Source organism: Bison bison, unplaced genomic scaffold (genome assembly GCF_000754665.1).
Source record: "Bison bison bison isolate TAMUID 2011002044 unplaced genomic scaffold, Bison_UMD1.0 scf7180017864221, whole genome shotgun sequence".
Classification (NCBI taxonomy): domain Eukaryota; kingdom Metazoa; phylum Chordata; class Mammalia; order Artiodactyla; family Bovidae; genus Bison; species Bison bison.
In genome coordinates, this window is record NW_011494793.1 from 1,804,514 (window position 1) to 1,821,471 (window position 16,958).

Consider the following 16,958-nt stretch of genomic DNA (forward strand, 5'->3'; position numbering starts at 1 on the left):
CTTTATGGCTTCTCCACCAACTTTCCCTCTGGGCCCGATTTTTTTTTTTATGGCCACTTTTCAGATGGAGAAACTGAGGACCTGTTCCCCTTCCCCCCGACCCTCTACCCCGGCCTCTCCTGCCCCTTCTCCCTGCTGCTGCTAAGTCACTTCAGTCGTGTCCGACTCTGTGCGACCCCATAGATGGCAGTCCACCAGGCTCCCCCGTCCCTGGGATTCTCCAGGCAAGAACACTGGAGTGGGTTGCCATTTCCTTCTCCAATGCATGAAAGTGAAAAGTGAAAGTGAAGTCGCTCAGTCGTGTCCGACTCCCAGCGACCCCATGGACTGCAGCCTACCAGGCTCCTCCATCCATGGGATTTTCCAGGCAAGAGTACTGGAGTGGGGTGCCATTGCCTTCTCCACTCCCTCTCCCTACCCCTACCCTTATCCCCTATCCCTTGGGCCAGGGCCTCCTTGTCCAAATCTGGAATTCAGGACCCAGGGGAAGTTTGCTGGATTTGGAACTCGCCCTGGGGCCACATGGGCTTCCCCTGGTGGCTCAGATGGTGAAGAATCTGCCTGCCATGTAGGAGACTTTGTTTTGATCCCTGGGTCGGGAAGATCCCCTAGAGAAGGGAATGGCTACCCACTCCAGTATTCTTGCCTGGAGAATCCCATGGACAGAGGAGCCTGGTGGGCTACAGTCCATGGGTCGCAAAGAGTCTGACACTGAGCGACTAGCCACACACTTCCAACTGGGGCCGCAGCTTTCTCCCACAGCCCTGTCTGTTCCCAAGGTGGCCGCCAGCATTGGTGGTATAATGGTGAGTATAGCTGCCTTCCCAGGTGGCCACCATGCCAGACAGGTCTGAAGAGTCCAGAGGAAGAGGTGTGGCCCCTGCGTCAGGCTACTGGGCCCCCACCTCTTAGCTGCGTGTGTGAACAGCTCATGTTTGCACAGCCCAGCCCAGACACCCTCCCTTCACCTCTCCCTCAGCCCAGAGTGTGAAGATTGATCCCTAACAACAGAGTGTGAAGATTGATCCTCTGGGTGTAGGGGAGGGGCCACACACCTCTGAGGAGGGGCCTTGGAGCTTCTCTCCTCCAAGCCAGACCGTGGGGAATCCAGACAAGCCGGCTTGGCCCAGGGACCCTAGGGCTGGGCTGGGTTAGCCCAAGGGGAGGAGATAAGGTGTCACTGAGTCTTCTTTTCCTGCCAATGGCCTCTGAGGCTCAGAGTGGGACAATAGTTTGCCCTCCAGCCCCCATGACCCCAGGAGGATGCACTGTGGTCCCTCCACCTGATGGGAATCTGGTTCAGCTTGATTGACCCCCATGATAGGGAAACTCACTACCAACATCACAAACTAAAGGAGATCCCACCAGGTGGTGGTTAAAGGCAGGGAATGGGCTACCACTTAACCTCCCTTGAATGAGTTCCTTGACCTCTCTGTGTTTCAGTTCTCCTAGGAAACGAAATGACGCTAACGTAGCCCTACCCCAGCGCAGGTGCGCAATGCAGGTGGAAAGGCTGCCTGCAAGACCTGCATGTTAACTCTATCTTTGATTATGTTCTCATTCATGACATTTATTGATCGTTGCATGCGAGAAATTAACAAGGCCCGGAAAAGGGCCCTGACCTAGTTTGAGAGTCCTTCAGAAGGTTCCCAGGGGTTCAGTTTCCATATCAGCCCTGGATCATGGGAAGAGTTGAAGCCTTGATCTGCGATGCTTGGCCTGCCTCCCCCAGCCTCAGTTTTCCCATTGAAGAAATGAGCCCAGAGATGCCCTTTGTGGCTTATCCGGGGGCAGGGCTGGCATTTAATCAGGGGCCTATGTCCAGCCTCAGAATCCTTCCTGGGCTCATCCCAGATACCCCGGGCAGTTTCTGCAGTAGGTGAGGGCTGGCTCATTCAATGAGTCATCCATTAGGAGCCCTGGGACCTGGAAACAGGACTCAAGGGTCTAAAGGGCATGTGTTGCCCCCTCCCACCCTTTCTTCCACACCCAGGGGTTCACCAGAGTGAATGTTGGGCGTATATTTGCATGAAACCCACTCATACACCTGGTAAGCAATGTCAGCTCATAATGAGCCATTCTTAGAAATTATCTTTACTGGGCTTTCGCTCCTTTTTATTCCTGTTTACAAAAGCAACCCATGGTTCTTGTAAAAAGGGACCAGCCTATCATTGCTGGAAGGCCAAACTGGTATGAACCAGTGAGGGGTCACCCACAGTCCAGGTGGTCAGTGTTCAAATTCCAGCAGCCTGGCCTCTGGTAAGTGGATGCCCTCTCTGTGCTCACCTGACCCCCCACCCCCAGGAACTGGGACCTCCCTGGGAGGCTCACTGAGAGCTACAGAGGCCCATCCACAGGCCAGCGATTCGCACCCTTTCCTGCAAGCGCCCCCGACTCCCATCCTTGGGCTTTCCTGGAAAATTGTCTTAATCGATACTTCTGTCCCCTATTAGCCCATCGCCTCCCTGACAACGGTAACAGTGGTTTGTCTCCCTCGACTTGGCTGGGTGCCTAGAACCTAGAGTAGGGCATGGTATACATACACTGGGTGTTCACCTCAGAGCTGACCAGATGTGACTAGTGTGCAAGTCATATCAATAGCTGGTGCTGCTCTAATATTGTTACTGTTGGCACTATGTTGGCACTTCATAACTGTGTGTGTGACTTGGAGGAAAAGTCACTGCTTGGTCCTCTAGCCTCTCCCAGGGCTCAGAGGGCTATATATACAAATCGGGTTCTCCTGTCACCCCAGAATGTTTCAGGTCCCCATCCCCATACAGATGCCAGCTGAGGGTTGTTGGGGAGAGGAGGAACAAGGAAAGCCCCAGTGGCTGATATTTAGCACGGGCTGAGGGTAACCATGAGTGGTCAGCTGACACCAGGCGGCTTTAGAGAGGGGATGCTGAGGCCTGGAGTGGGAAGGGACAGCTGTTTGCCCCGAGTCTGCAGATGGCCAGTAGCAGCTGGGTCAGGCTTTCCTACTCCCAGGGGCCACCATGGCAGCTTCCAAAGCATCAGCTTTCTTGGTCCTCACACCTGCTGGGTGAGAGGGGAACGAGCCCTCATGTTCCTGACTTAAAAACGGAGCCCAGGGCCTGGGCTGTTTGGGAGCACCCGGGACCGGAGGGTAGGAAGTGGGGCAGGTGGCTGTGTGTCTGACAGGTCTGGAGAAGGACCCGGGATTCACCCTCTTCAAACCTCAGTGCTCTCATCTGCAAGTTGGGAGTCTCATGTGGGAAATCACCTTGACATGACCTCCAAGTTGGCGCCAGGCACACCTTCACCATCTGTGAACTAGTGCCGGGTGGGGCTGCGGGGCTGGCCCAGACCCCCAAGGATGCTAACCTGGATGGTGTGGCATTCTCACTTCCCCACGTGTCCCAGGGCTTCGCTGGTGGCTCAGACGGTAAAGGATCTGCCTGCAGTGTGGGATACCTGGTTTCAATCCCTGGGTTGGGAAGATCCCCCGGAGCAGGGCATGGCTACCCACTCCAGTATTCTTACCTGGAGAATCTTCATGGACAGAGGAGCCTGGCAGGCCACAGTCCATGGGGTGGCAAAGAGTCGGACACGACTGAGTGACTAAGCACGCATGTCTCAGCCTCTCTGTCTTCCTGGCCTCCCAAGGAACAGTGACAAGAACAGGTGAGGAGAATAGAGGTGCCTGGACCCACACATGCCCGGACCTTGCCACACCTTGGCTGCCGCTTCGGGGTGTAGACAGAGGATGGGGGCTACAGCACTGTTACCAGTGAGAGGGTAACAGGCAGGAAGGCCAGCAGTGTCCAAACGGAGGAGATAGGCTGCAAATGTCAGACATTTTTCTCTATCTTAAGCGACAGAAGGAAACAAACTAGCGATATTTTTTCCTTCTCTGCTGCGGCTGCTGCTGGTAAGTAGCCTCAGTCACGTCCGACTCTGTGCGACCCCATAGACGGCAGCCCACTAGGCTCCTCTATCCCTGGGATTCTTCCGGCAAGAACACTGGAGTGGGTTGCCATTTCCTTCTCCAATGCATGAAAGTGAAAAGCGAAAGTGAAGTCACTCAGTCGTGCCCGACTCTTAGTGACCCCATGGACTGGAGCCTACCAGGCTCCTCCATCCATGGGATTTTCCAGGCAAGAGTACTGGAGTGGGGTGCCATTGCCTTCTCCATACAAATTTAAAAGGAGGTTTCTCTTAAAATACTGTGTTGCCATAATGACACCTGGTTTCACCTGAAGTTAACAAGTTTTCAAACCTTGAGTTAACCGATGTATTTTTCTTATGAAAATGTTTGTCTTAAGCTATGTTAATGTCATTCACCCCAGACTCTGCCTTCAATTCGGTTTGCCTAATGGCTCAGAACCTACTTGACAAACCAGTGTGTTAGACATTGTCCCCTAATCTATGTAAAGGAAACTATTTGTATGGTAATCTGCCCTTCTACAAGATTCAAGTCAATCGTTTTACGGCCCAGGATGACTCATCTGGTGCCAAGATTATTCCAAAATACATCTTATGGATGAGGGGCCTGGTGCCATTCTGAATTTTAAGACATTTCTTTCTTTAATTAACAGACTGCTAGTGACTATATAACATCCAGCTGAAGACTAGCAGGGGGATCCTCTTTCTGCCCCCTTCTGATGCCTATGTCAGAAGCTTTCTCTATCTCCTTTATACTTTAATAAAACTTTATTACACAAAAGCTCTGAGCGATCAAGCCTTGTTTCTGGCCCCGGATTAAATTCTTCTCCTCCGGAGGCCAATAATCCAGGCATCTTTTCGTGGTTCAACAACAACCTTTCACCAGTGGGGGTTCCTAATTAATTCTGCTGAGTGATTGGCCTCTTTTGCACATCTAGTGTCTCATGAATTTTCAATAAGTTATTAACAAGAAGTACTGTGTATGTATACATGCAATGAATCAATACTGTTCAGTGAGCATGTCTCTTGGTGCCTCGGGGCTGTTTAGTGGCTGGTCCATATCATATTCATTATGATAACATGCATATTCATTAGGGCTTCCCTGGTGGCTCAGTTGGTAAAGAACCCACTGGCAATGCAAGAGACCCAGGTTTGATCCCTGGGTAGAAAAGATCCCCTGGAGAAGGAAATGGCAGCCCACTCCAGTATTCTTGCCTGGAGAATCCCATGGACAGAGGGGCCTGATGGGCTGCAGTCCTTGGGGTCGCAAACAGTCGAATACAATTATGATAATATGCATATTCATTAATGCATAACAAATGCACCTTGCAACTCTTAATTGTTGCCTTATAACTATTTCATGTCTCCTGTATAGTTAGTGGGTCATTCATATTTAGCACTTCTTGCTCATTAAATACACCATGAATCTATTTCAGTGCCAGGAATATTTGGCCCTTTCACATGTTAAGAAGGAGTCAGAGATATTCAGTGCTTCTTGGTCCTGCCCCCTTGGCTCCACGGTTGGGCTTGCTGATTTACCAGGACTGAATCACTGCATCCTCTAGGGTCCTGAGTAGGGAACGGTGACAGTCGTTGTCTGCCATGGGGTTAGGCTGAAACGACACGCAAGGAAATAGCCGATACGGGAATTATCATTAGTATTTTTCCCGTACAACAAACAGCAGCAAGTGTCACCTGGGGACTGAGCTGTGAGTGCCTAGACGCTGGGCCCCATTTCTGGGACTCCATGTTGGCTGGGGAAATAAACAGGAAAGAAGCGAGTAGATTTGTCCAGTGGTGGAGCCAAGGTGGGGTGGTTTAGTTGGGAGGCCGGGGCCTCTCTAAGGAGATAATGTTGGACGGAGGCCTGAAGATCAAGGAGAACCAGGGGGAAGAGCAGGAGGGAAGGGCGTCTGAAGTGGAAGGTGCAAAGGCTCTGTGGCAGGGTCAAGCCTGGGTTTTGAGTGCGTGTGTGTTTAGTCGCTCGGTTGTGTCCCACTCTTGGTGACCCCATGGACTCTGGGGCCCACCAGGCTCCTCTGTCCATGGAATTCTCTAGGCAAGAATACTGGAGTGGGTTGCCATTTCCTTCTCCAGGGGATCTTCCCGACTCAGGGATCGAACCTCGGTCTCCTGCACAGCAGGCAGATTCTTTACAGTCTGAGCCACCAGAGGTTGTGTGTAGCTGGAGTGGAGGAGAAGGGGCAGAGGTCATGGGCGGGGGGAGAAGGGGATTGAGAGCACCCAAGAGAGGGGAGCATTATCGATTCAGTGGACGTGAATTTGAGCAAACTCCGGGAGATGGTGCAGGACAGGGAACCCTGGTGTGCTGCAGTCCGTGGGGTCACCAAGGTCTAGACACGGCTGAGCGACTGAACAGCAAGAGGCAGAGGCCATGGGTCTCAGTCAGGGGGAACAAGAGGCTTTGCCGTGTGCAGTGGAAGAAGCAGGCTCTGGGTGATGGTGAACTTGCAGTGGTGCATGGAAGGCAAACAGCCCCCGGCAGGATTGGCTGGTATTGCAGTGCGGGGTTGGGTGATGGGCCTTGAGAGTCAGCCTGGACATCACTGCTATAACTCTCTACATAGTGGCACTATGAGCTAGAGGGAGGAGGCCCTGCCAAGTGCAAGCAATAGACTGATGTGTTCATCCATCAGATACCCGGGGGGTCTTCCTGGTGTACCTGCCATCGTGTGCCAAAGGCTCTTGCCCAGACCCTGTACCTGGGTCACTTGCTGTCCCATAACATCCCCTTGTGAAAGGCTCAGAGACCTCCCACATTTTCTTCTGCCTGGTCCATTCTTCTCTTTCCCCCACATCCAGGTTTCAATTTGTTTTCTTTTTTTTGGCTACGCTGCGCTGCATACAGGATCTTAATTCCCTGACCAGGGACTGAACCCATGCCCCCTGCAGTGGAAGCACAGCCTCTGAACCACTACACCTCCGGGGAAGACTCAGGTTCTAAATTTTGATTACTCCCTTCATCCTATTTGCTGAACTCACCCACATCCCTGAACCCTGCCAGCCAGCCCCTATCCAGGTCCCCAAATTCTTGCTGCCCTGACCTCTAACTCGGGCCCTGATTGCACTTCCCCGCTCAGCAGCCACAGGGAACATCTTCAAAGCATAACTCAGTCTCTGTCCCTCCCCTGCTCACACACCCTCCATGGCTCCTTACCGGCAACACAAGAGCTGTTTCCAGGCCCCATTTCCTGCTCCTCCCCCTGCCATCCTTGGCAACCCTGCCTTCATCTTCCCCCTCCTCCTCCTCCTCCTCCTCCTCCTCGGCTTCAGCCGCACCACTTCCTGCCTCTCCCTTCAAAGACCTGAAGTTGCCTACCTCAGGGCCTTGGCACTTGCTGCGCCCTCTGCCTAGAATGTCCTCCTCCCAGGGCTCTGCCCACGTGATTTCCCTTCATCCTTAAGGGGATCCGCAGGCTGGTCAGGTCCCTTCCCTGCCACGGATCCCTTTGTCTTTGACAGCATTTAACACGGTTGCAACTAAAAGAACCACCTCGTGTGTTGATATCATAAGAGAGGGGCTGACTTGAGCGTGGCTGTGTTCCCAGCATCTTGCACATAGTAGGTGCAGAGTAAATACTCTGTGGCCCACAAGTCAGTGCAACAAGTGAAACAACAGGATTACTGCCTATTCCTAGGTTCACTCACCAGTCCCCCCCACCCGCTCCCTCCTTCCCCCCAGCATGCCCCACCTGCTCACCAGGTTCTCAGTCCTACATCAGATGTTTAGCACATGGGTTCCTTGTGACAGATTCTGGAGGGACGTCCAGGTGGGAACTACAGGGTTCCCACCCATCCGGATTCTGTGTTCCAATCCTGCCTTATGCTGAGCCTCATTATCCCCATCTGTAAGTAGGGGTTCTGGGGGCATTAAAGGATCCAGGACCATGAGCCAAGGTTACTGAGGTTGTCCCCGCATAGTCAGTGTATGCCAAGCCCTCTGCTACTTAATATAGAAAGTGACCCATTGTGTGTTTATAGGGCAAGGCATGTTCTCAGTACTTCCCTCTGCTAGCAAGGAAATAGATGCCCCAGAGGAAGTGCCTCACCAAGTTCAACTCTGAGCAAAGAGGGACCCTTCAACAAGGAATTGGGCCTCTCTGCTCACATACCTTTCATGGCTCTCTATTACCCCCAGGAAAGAACCCCACTACTCAGTTTGGCATTCAAGGTCTTTATGGGGTCTGGCCCCACCTCTTAGCCTCAGAAATCAACCCCTCTCCAAATTCTGCTCTTCAACCAAATAAACCACATGATTCCTTGAATAGTCTGTTTTCTTTCTCTTCCTTGCTTTTGCATTCACCCTCCTATCTGAACGCCCTCGGTGAACTCATATGCGTCCTTCAAAACCTCAGCCTCAATACCCCAATCCATTCTTCTGGCCCAGACCTGAAACCACAGGTGTCTGGATTTGTCTCCCCAAGTCTGAGAGCTTCTGGAGGGCCAGGCCCAGGGCTGAGGCTTCTCAGTTCCTCCAGAATCTGTTTGTTGAATGAATGAATGTTTCATATGTGTGCTTTGGGGTAAGAGACTACAACACCCTTCTTAGGACTGAAGAACTTGGAGACAAAGTGGGTTTCTGCGGCAATGCAAGTCACCTGCTGGGCCACCTTAGGATGACTCTCTGAGCTTCACTTCCCCAGCTATGGAGTGAGGGTGGGGATTCTCCCAGAGTTATTCAGACCCCCAGACTTCAAAGTGAGCAGCTATTTCGGTTTCCACAAGTCCGGTCCTTCCCAGTCTGGAGAGGGTAGACAGCAGAATTTTGGGGTGGGGTGGAGGGTCAGAGAATTGAAAGCAGGCCTGAGAGGAACTTCTCACCAAGAAGGACTTCTCACCCAGCCCCCCAACAAAGGTCCCAGAATTGCTGCATAGCTGCTTGGAGGAAGTAATACCAAGGGATTCCCCAACTGGGCCCCTAAGACCCAGTCTTTCCCACAGTAGGTGTGAGGTCATTACCTCTTTAAGAAAGTAAAGCCTATAAGGGGAGATTGGGGACCACGTGGGGTACCATCCACTGAGATACCCAGCAAGGTATTCTGGATCAGTGAATCCCCAGTACTCTCCGCCTGACTGAAAGGGAGCCCCAGGGGTTCTTTTTTATGCCAATCTGGATGTGGGATGTTGTGAGTTCGGAAATATTTCCTGCTTGAAGTTTCAAGGGGCCATGAGTCAGCACTGAGGGTGACCTTGGTGGATGAAAAAGGGAAGGAGAACTGGGGTGCATTAATAGAGGTCTAGTGTAGGGAGAAGGGGAAATGAACCTCCATCCCCTCCCCTGCTCCCAACCTGAACTCTCAGATCCCAGTCAGGAGACTCACAGAGACTGGGAGGATGGAGTCTCTGTAAGCTCCCTCAATTTTAAGAAGAGATCTGGCAAGAAAAAGTTGGGAATGCAGGTAGCCAACAAAGAGTGAATGTTTCATATGCAAAGAGTTCTTACAAGTAAAAAGGAAAGAAAGTGCAAGGAAAAGAACAAGCATTAATGGAATTAATTAGAACCAAATGACCACCCTCAAGAGGTTCTGTTTTGCCCGGACACTGATCCCTGTAATATAAGCCACTTAGTCATTTTATCCCTTCTCATTCCTTCCCCCTTCCCAATGCCCAGGTTTGGCTGAATTGTTTTTCTTGTTTAGTGGCTAAGTTGTGTCTGACTCTTTTCTGACCCCATAGACAGTAGCCTGTCAGGCTCCTCTGTCCGTGCAATTTCCCAGGCAAGAATACTGGAGTGGGTTGCCATTTTCTTCTCCAGGGGATCTTCCTGACCCAAGGATTGAACCCCTTTCTCCTGCATTGGCAGGTGGATTCTTTATCACTGAGCCACCAGGGAAGCCTGCTGAGTTGTAGGTATTCCTATTTCACTGAATTATTTTTCTTTGCTATGGGAACTAAACACATTCCCAGCTAAGGGATCTTTGGCCATTTAGGTTTGATTTTCTATTTAAATAGAAATAAACACTAATAAATCTCAAATACTCCATCCAGGGAATTTATCTAAACCTATATCAAGGTTCTGTGTCCAGCCCTCATTCCCCTCTTTGAATCCATCCTCCTTTTCAATTCTCTATTCCGTTTCTTATTTATTTAAATAAGACCAGGATTTCTCAATCCTGACAACATTGACGTTTGGAACTGGATCATTCTCTGTTGTGGGGGCTGTCCTGTGACCTGTAGGATGTTCATTTAAGCAGCATCTCTGGCGTCCGCCCACTCCATGCCATTAGCAGCCCCATATCTCTACCCTCCCCCAATCATGACAACCAGAAATGTCCCCAGATGTTGCCCAGTAAATATCCCCTGGGAGCAGAATAATCCCTGGTTGAAAACTGATTTAGACTGTAAATGAATTCACCCTCTGAATGAAGGTGTCTGAGTTAGAAGTTGGGGTCCCATGTGTCTTCCAGCATCTGTGCCTCTCTGGCCACCAGTGTCACCAAAGAACATTGTGACATCTCTCGTCTGATTTTTGGTGACTTGGGCTTTCTATTGCAGCTCCTGAGTTTTTCGCCCCCATCCTTGGAGCTCAGGAATCTGCCAGGTTTGCCTGAAACACTCCTTTCTTGTGGTCCACTCTGAACTCAGGCTCCTCTTCAGCTCAGGAAAATGTCCTTGGATTTGTTCATTCTTGCATCACATTTGTCATTTCCAAGATTGTGATATGTCCTTTTAGGACTCACAGACCTGCCCTCCAGATGATGAAACCACCCCTTCTCAGGCCGGCAGCCAAGCCGGGGACACACAGCAATAAGACAGGCTCTGTGCCACGAGCAGATAGGGTCCCTAGCTACTCAGACTCCACTGACTCATCCGCACTTCCGGGCCTTTGCACTTGCTGTTGCCTTCCCTGGTATCCTCCTGCCCTCCTCCCACATCCACCGACCTCAGCCATGCTGGCTCCTCTGTGCCATTCACATCCCACTTAAATGTCATCCTAAAGTCCACACTCCACACACACCAGACCCCATTTCCTCCCAAGTCATTTCACTGACGTTTTTATTTAGTGTTTATTCCCCCCTGGAGAGTGTGGGTCCCAGAGTGGCAGAGATGTTGAGGTAACCCATGCCTGTTCATCACTGGGTCCTCAGCTCCCAGGAGGTACCTGGCACATAGGACAAGCACTAAATATTGGCTTGAATGAATGTATAAAGTCATTCCGAGAGTCTATATATACGTTGGTATGTTTGGCCCCACTGTGGGGTTTCCAGGATCTTAGTTCTCCAGCTGGGATTGTGCTCTTTGCAGTGGGAGCAAGTAGTCCCGACCAGTGGACCACCAGGGAAGTCCCAAGAGTCAATATTTTTTCAGAATCTTTGGCATTTGAGCATTCATTCATTCATTCAATACTCATTTACCGAACACCCACTATGCACGAAGCACAGTTCTGGGGGCTGGGGATAGAATGGTGAACAAGACATTTCATGGAGCTCGTGTTCTGGTGGAGAAGATGGATGAAAAGCAGTACCTTTTTAAAGTTTTATCATGTATTTTAGGAGATGAAAGGGGCTTCCCTGGTAGCTCACATGGTAAAGGATCGGCCTGCAATGCAGGAGACCCTGGTTCGATTCCTGAGTCAGGAAGAACTGCTGGAGAAAGGGTAGGTTGCCCACTCCAGTATTCTTGGGCTTCCCTGGTTGCTCAGCTGGTAAAGAATCTGCCTGCAATACCAGAAACCTGGATTTGATCCCTGGGTTGGGAAGATCCCCTAGACAAGGGAATGGCTACCCACTCCAGTATTCTGGCCTGGAGAATTCCACGGACTACATAGTCCATGGGGTCGCAAAGAGTGGGACACGACTGAGCAACTTTCACTTCACTTCAGAAGATGAAAAGCGCTGTGGAAGACAGAAAAAGTGGGCTGAGGTGGAGGATCAGGGGCTGCCAGTGAGACGATGTGTCCTGAGGAGGTGTTCCTGAGACGGGGACATTTGAGCAAAGACAGGAAGGGGGTGAGACAGGGAATGTGTGGAAATCTGGGGAATCAGGCAGAGGAGACAGCCTGTGCAGAGGTCCTAAGGCAGGACCATTTTTGAGGTCCTCAGCATGTTTGAGGTTAAAATCCCAATCACATTCTTACATAGGGTTAATTCCCATTTAACGCTGAAGCTCAGAGAGGTCAAGCTTCTTTCCCAAAGTCACACAGTAGAACTTGTAGAGTGGAGTCTGAGCCCTTTCTTGGGGACATACCTGGCCAGACAGTCCTTGGCTAGGCAGTGTGCAGAGATAATGATGGGCACATTGGGGAAACGACCTCATGGATCAGGGAAGGAAGCCCTGTCCCCAGCACCAGCACGCTTTTGTGGCTCTAGATAAGATGGGAAACTCTTGCTCTTAGGGAAGAGCTGGTTGAAGTTGCTTAGAGCTGGAGGGGCCTAGGAGGATCTGCTGACTGCCCTACGGTGTTTCAGGTGCCAAAGGGGAGAACGAGGGGACCCCAGACCAGCACGGACTTCCTGAAGCAATCTGAGGTAAATGCTGAGGTTCACGTAGTCATTCAACAAACACTGGTCGAATGCCCACTAGGTGCCAGGTGCCAGGAGCTCTCCTCACACCCGCACAACCCAGTGACTTGGGGGTTGCTCACGTGTCTCCTTTATAGCTGAGGATACTAAGGCCCCAGGTATGAAGGGCACACAGCCAGGGAGTGACGGAATTGGGATTGAAACCCAGGAATGTGGCTCCAGGGGGCACCTTTTTGAGATAAGCCAGTAAGCGTTTAATGGATCGGTAGGTCCTGCCTTGGGTCTAATTTAGCGTTTTCATGCTGTTCATCTTCACATTTAGTGCTGGAACACAGCACAGATACCACCTTTTCAGACAAAAGGACATCAAGGGAGTCCAGGGAAGCCTGGGAAAGGATCTGAACAGGAGACCAAGGGCTCTGCATAGATATGGGAAAGGAACTCTTCTAGGAGGAGGGGTTTTGATGGATGAACAAGAGTTTGCCAGAAAGAAACTAAGTGAACTTACTTTTATTCATAAATTATTCATTCAGACACTCCTTGCTTCCCCTGTGTGTCTGCCTTATGCTGGGCAATGCCAGGACCCTCAAGGAGCCCTCAGGCTTAAGAAATCAAAGTCAGATACAGACACCCTCATGGAACCATGACTGAGCCAGAGAGGGCCATGGGACTAGAGGTGGTGAATAGGGAACCAGGACTCTTCCTGAGGGGCCAAAGAGGGCTTCCAGGAGAATGGATCATTTGAGCCCAGAGAATGGATCATTTGAGATGGGCTTTAGAAGAGAAACAGGAGTTTGCCAAAGAAGATAGCATTGTTTGAGACATGCTGAGCCTGAGAGGTCTGTGAAGAGCCAGGGCCCATGTTCATTCAGCTCAGTGTGTGTTAGTCCCTCAGTCACGTCTAACTCTTTGTGACCCCATGAACTAGAGCCCACCAGGCTCCGCTGATTATGAGATTCTCCAGGCAAGAATGCTGGCGTGGATTGCCACTCCCTTCTCCAGGAGATCTCCCTGACCCAGGGGTTGAACCTGAGTTTCCTGCTTTGGAAGAAATTCCTTATCAACTGAGCCATCAGGAAAGTCCATGCTCAGCTCACAGGACCATTAAAAATAGTCATGGGACTTCCCTGGTGGGCCAGGAGTTAAGACTCTGTGCTTCCATCACAGTGGGGAGCAGGTTCAACCCCTGGTGGGGGAACTAAGATCCCACATACAGTGCCCTGCTACCAGAATGTAGAATGAGTGATGGTTATATCAGAAGCTCAGAGCTTCCTGGAGGGGCAAGTGAAAAGGGAAGCAGAAAGGATCCCAGCAGCTCTCAGCTACTAAAAGGGGAGTTCTCTGTCTCTTTCTCTGGGAGGCTCCTGAGCCATCTCTGAGGCTGGAACATAAAGAGGTCCAGGTTGGATGTCGAGGATTCTGGGCACACTGAATCTAGGAGGCTCCCGTTGGCATCTCCGTGCCTGTTTTCTCTGTAAATATTGATCCCCAGTAGGCCCTGGGCAACAGTCAGAGCCAAATGGGGTACTGGAGGGGGTGGGGGGCAGGGGAATCTCGGGGTAGGTTTCAGCATTTTACCGACTTGAGCAACTGTAAGGCTGCAACCAGGCGCTGGCGTCCACAGGTAGCTCGGGAAAAGCGCTTGGCCCCTCTGGCACCTTCAGCGACTGTTATTGTCTGCAGGAGCTCCCCAGAGGTCTCCTCGGACCACTCCGGAACTCCGGTGGACCACAATGAGGTGTTCCCGTCCCCTGCGGAAAGAGGCGGGCCTGGCTCTGCTTCTAGCCACCTTCACCCTCCTTCTCTTAAGTCTGCACTGGTCACCACCCACCTGCCCCCACCTGAAGGAGCCGCCGCGCGCCCCCAAGGCTCCTGACTGGCCCTCACTGCACTTCCGCGCCCCGCCCGCCCCTTGCCGGCCCAACACCTCCTTGATGTCCCTGCCGGACTTCGCAGGGCAGCCGCCGCACATCCGCGACTTCCTGCTGTACAAACACTGCCGCGACTTCGCGTTGCTCCAGGAAGTGCCACCCGACAAGTGTGCGGACCCTGTCTTCCTGCTGTTAGTGATCAAGTCCTCGCCCAGCAATTACGAGCGCCGGGAGCTGGTCCGGCGCACGTGGGGCCGTGAGCGCCAGATTCTCGGTGTCCAGCTGCGCCGCCTCTTCCTGGTGGGCACCGACTCCAACCCGCTGGAGGCGCGAAAGGTCAACCGGCTGCTGGCCATGGAGGCGCGGACACACGAGGACATTCTGCAGTGGGATTTCTATGACACATTCTTCAACCTCACGCTCAAGCAGGTTGCCTGGGGGTGGTGGTGGGGGGGAGGGGCGGGGGGGGCGGGGTGTCACCTACTTGGGGCCACCTGTCCTTCCTGCCCGAAGTTGCTACCATCTCCTCTGAGGGGTACTAGAGACCAGAATCCCCCTCACCCCCAGCCCCTCTACTGTCCTTATAGTGATCTGAAGTCTTCTTTATCCAGGAAAGGCAGGGAGAAAGGACAGTGTGGTATGAGCTTGCAAGCCTGGCTTTCCAAGCCTTGATGACCTGGGTTCAAACGTCTTATTTGCTGTTTGCCCTAGATGATCATTCACTTCTCTGTGCCTCAGTTTCCTCATCAAGGAAATGGGATATTAATTGGACTCATTCACCTCTGAGGGCTACAGTGAGGATTATATGAGGTTTTATTTATTTATTTATTTGGTGGTACAGCATGCAGGATCTTGATTTCCTCCATCTGGGATCAAACCTGCGCCTCCTGCAGTGGAAGCTCAGAGTCTTAACCACTGGACCGCCAGGGAAGTCCCTGAGATGATATTATATTTATAAAGTTCCTAGGCCAGTGCCAGGTAGGGTTTCCCAGGGGGAGCTAGTGGTAAAGAACTCACCTGCCAATGCAGGAAATGCAAGAGACCTGGCTTTGATCCCTGGCTCAGGAAGATCCCTTGGAGGAGGGCATGGCAACCCACTCCAGCATTCTTTCCAGAGAAATCCCATGGACTGAGGAGCCTGGTGGGCTGTAGTCCATCGGGTCGCAAAGAGTCGGACATGACTGAGCGACTTCCCACAGTGGGGAACACCAGACAGAGCACACTTTGTTTCTTTGTTCTGGTCTGAATCCCTCTGAGGCTCAGGTCTGTGCAGTAGATATTCAACACAGACCTTTCTGATGAAGAGAAACCATGAGAAGTCGAGGTCATCTTGCTCATGCTCAGAGGAGGAATTGAAGGCTCCAAGGACCCAACCGGCTTGGGGGGTAGGAGGGGTGGAGCAAGCTGAGTAGAGATCCAGGTTGAAAGAGACCCAGTGCAGATTCCTGCTCATAGTAGGTACAGAAAGGTCTGGGTTCAAGACCTTGAACAATACACCATCTCTGTTGTGTGACCTTACTCAAGGCACTTTCTCTGGAGAGCCTCTATTTTCTCATCTGTAAATGGGGTTGAAGACCACACCTGCTTCCTAAAATTGTATTAAGGATTCAAGGTAGGGCAGACACTGAGCAAGTACTGGCATGCAGCAATAGTTGTTACGAAGGTTACTAAAGCCAAGGTGGGCAGAGGACCCAGAACCTCTTAATGCAAAACATAACAGCCTGTGATGAACGTCAACTTGACAAACATGAATCCAGAGTCTACGAAGTGTTGACCCCCTCCTGGGTGCTGATGGCATATAGGAGAGACACAGCTCCCACCCAGGGGCAGTCCAGAGTCTGGTGGGGGAAGTACTGAAGCGTTAGTTGCTCAGTCATGTCTGACTCTTTGCAACTCCGTGGACTGAAGCCTGACAGGCTCCTCTGTCCATGGGATTCTCCAGGCAAGGATACTGAGGTAGGTAGTCATTAACTTCTGCAGGGGATCTTCCAGACCCAGGGATTGAACCTGGGTCTTCTGCATTGCAGGCAGATTCTTTACCATCTGAACCATGGTAGGGGAAGTAGATGTTATATAAGAATCATACAAGTAATTCTGTGATGGCAGTGCTTGGCAAGGCAGAGTGAGAAAGAATAGCAATAAATGTAAATAAGACAATTTTCAAGCACTTCTTGGTACATTCAGTTCAGTTCAGTTCAGTCGCTCAGTCGTGTCCGACTCTTTGCAAACCCATGAATCACAGCACGCCAGGCCTCCCTGTCCATCAGCAACCCCCGGAGTTCACCCAGACTCACGTCCATCGAATCAGTGATGCCATCTAGCCATCTCATCCTCTGTCGTCCCCTTCTCCTCCTGCCCCTAATCCTTCCCAGCATCAGAGTCTTTTCCAATGAGTCAACTCTTCGCATGAGGTGGCCAAACTACTGGAGTTTCAGCTTTAGCATCGTTCCTTCCAAAGAACACCCAGGGCTGATCTCCTTCAGAATGGACTGGTTGGATCTCCATGCAGTCCAAGGGACTCTCAAGAGTCTTCTCCAACACCACACTTCAAAAGCATCAATTCTTCGGCGCTCAGCCTTCTTCACAGTCCACCTCTCACATCCATACATGACCACAGGAAAAACCATAGCCTTGACTAGACGAACCTTTGTTAGCAAAGTAATATCTCTGCTTTTTAATATGCTATCTAGGTTGGTCA

General features: G+C 51.4%; 1 protein-coding gene across 1 annotated transcript in view; it reads left to right on the forward strand.

Annotated features, from left to right (window-relative positions):
- The window catches only part of B3GNT3 (UDP-GlcNAc:betaGal beta-1,3-N-acetylglucosaminyltransferase 3), a gene marked incomplete at its 3' end in the record, with an annotated part of 19,153 nt that overhangs the window by 1,277 nt on the left and 918 nt on the right, over positions 1-16,958 (forward strand). Inside the window, exons 2-3 of the mRNA XM_010845645.1 lie at positions 12,336-12,395; positions 14,073-14,689. Coding sequence (XP_010843947.1) covers positions 14,123-14,689 — 567 coding nt within the window. The remainder of the gene's footprint in view (positions 1-12,335; positions 12,396-14,072; positions 14,690-16,958) is intronic.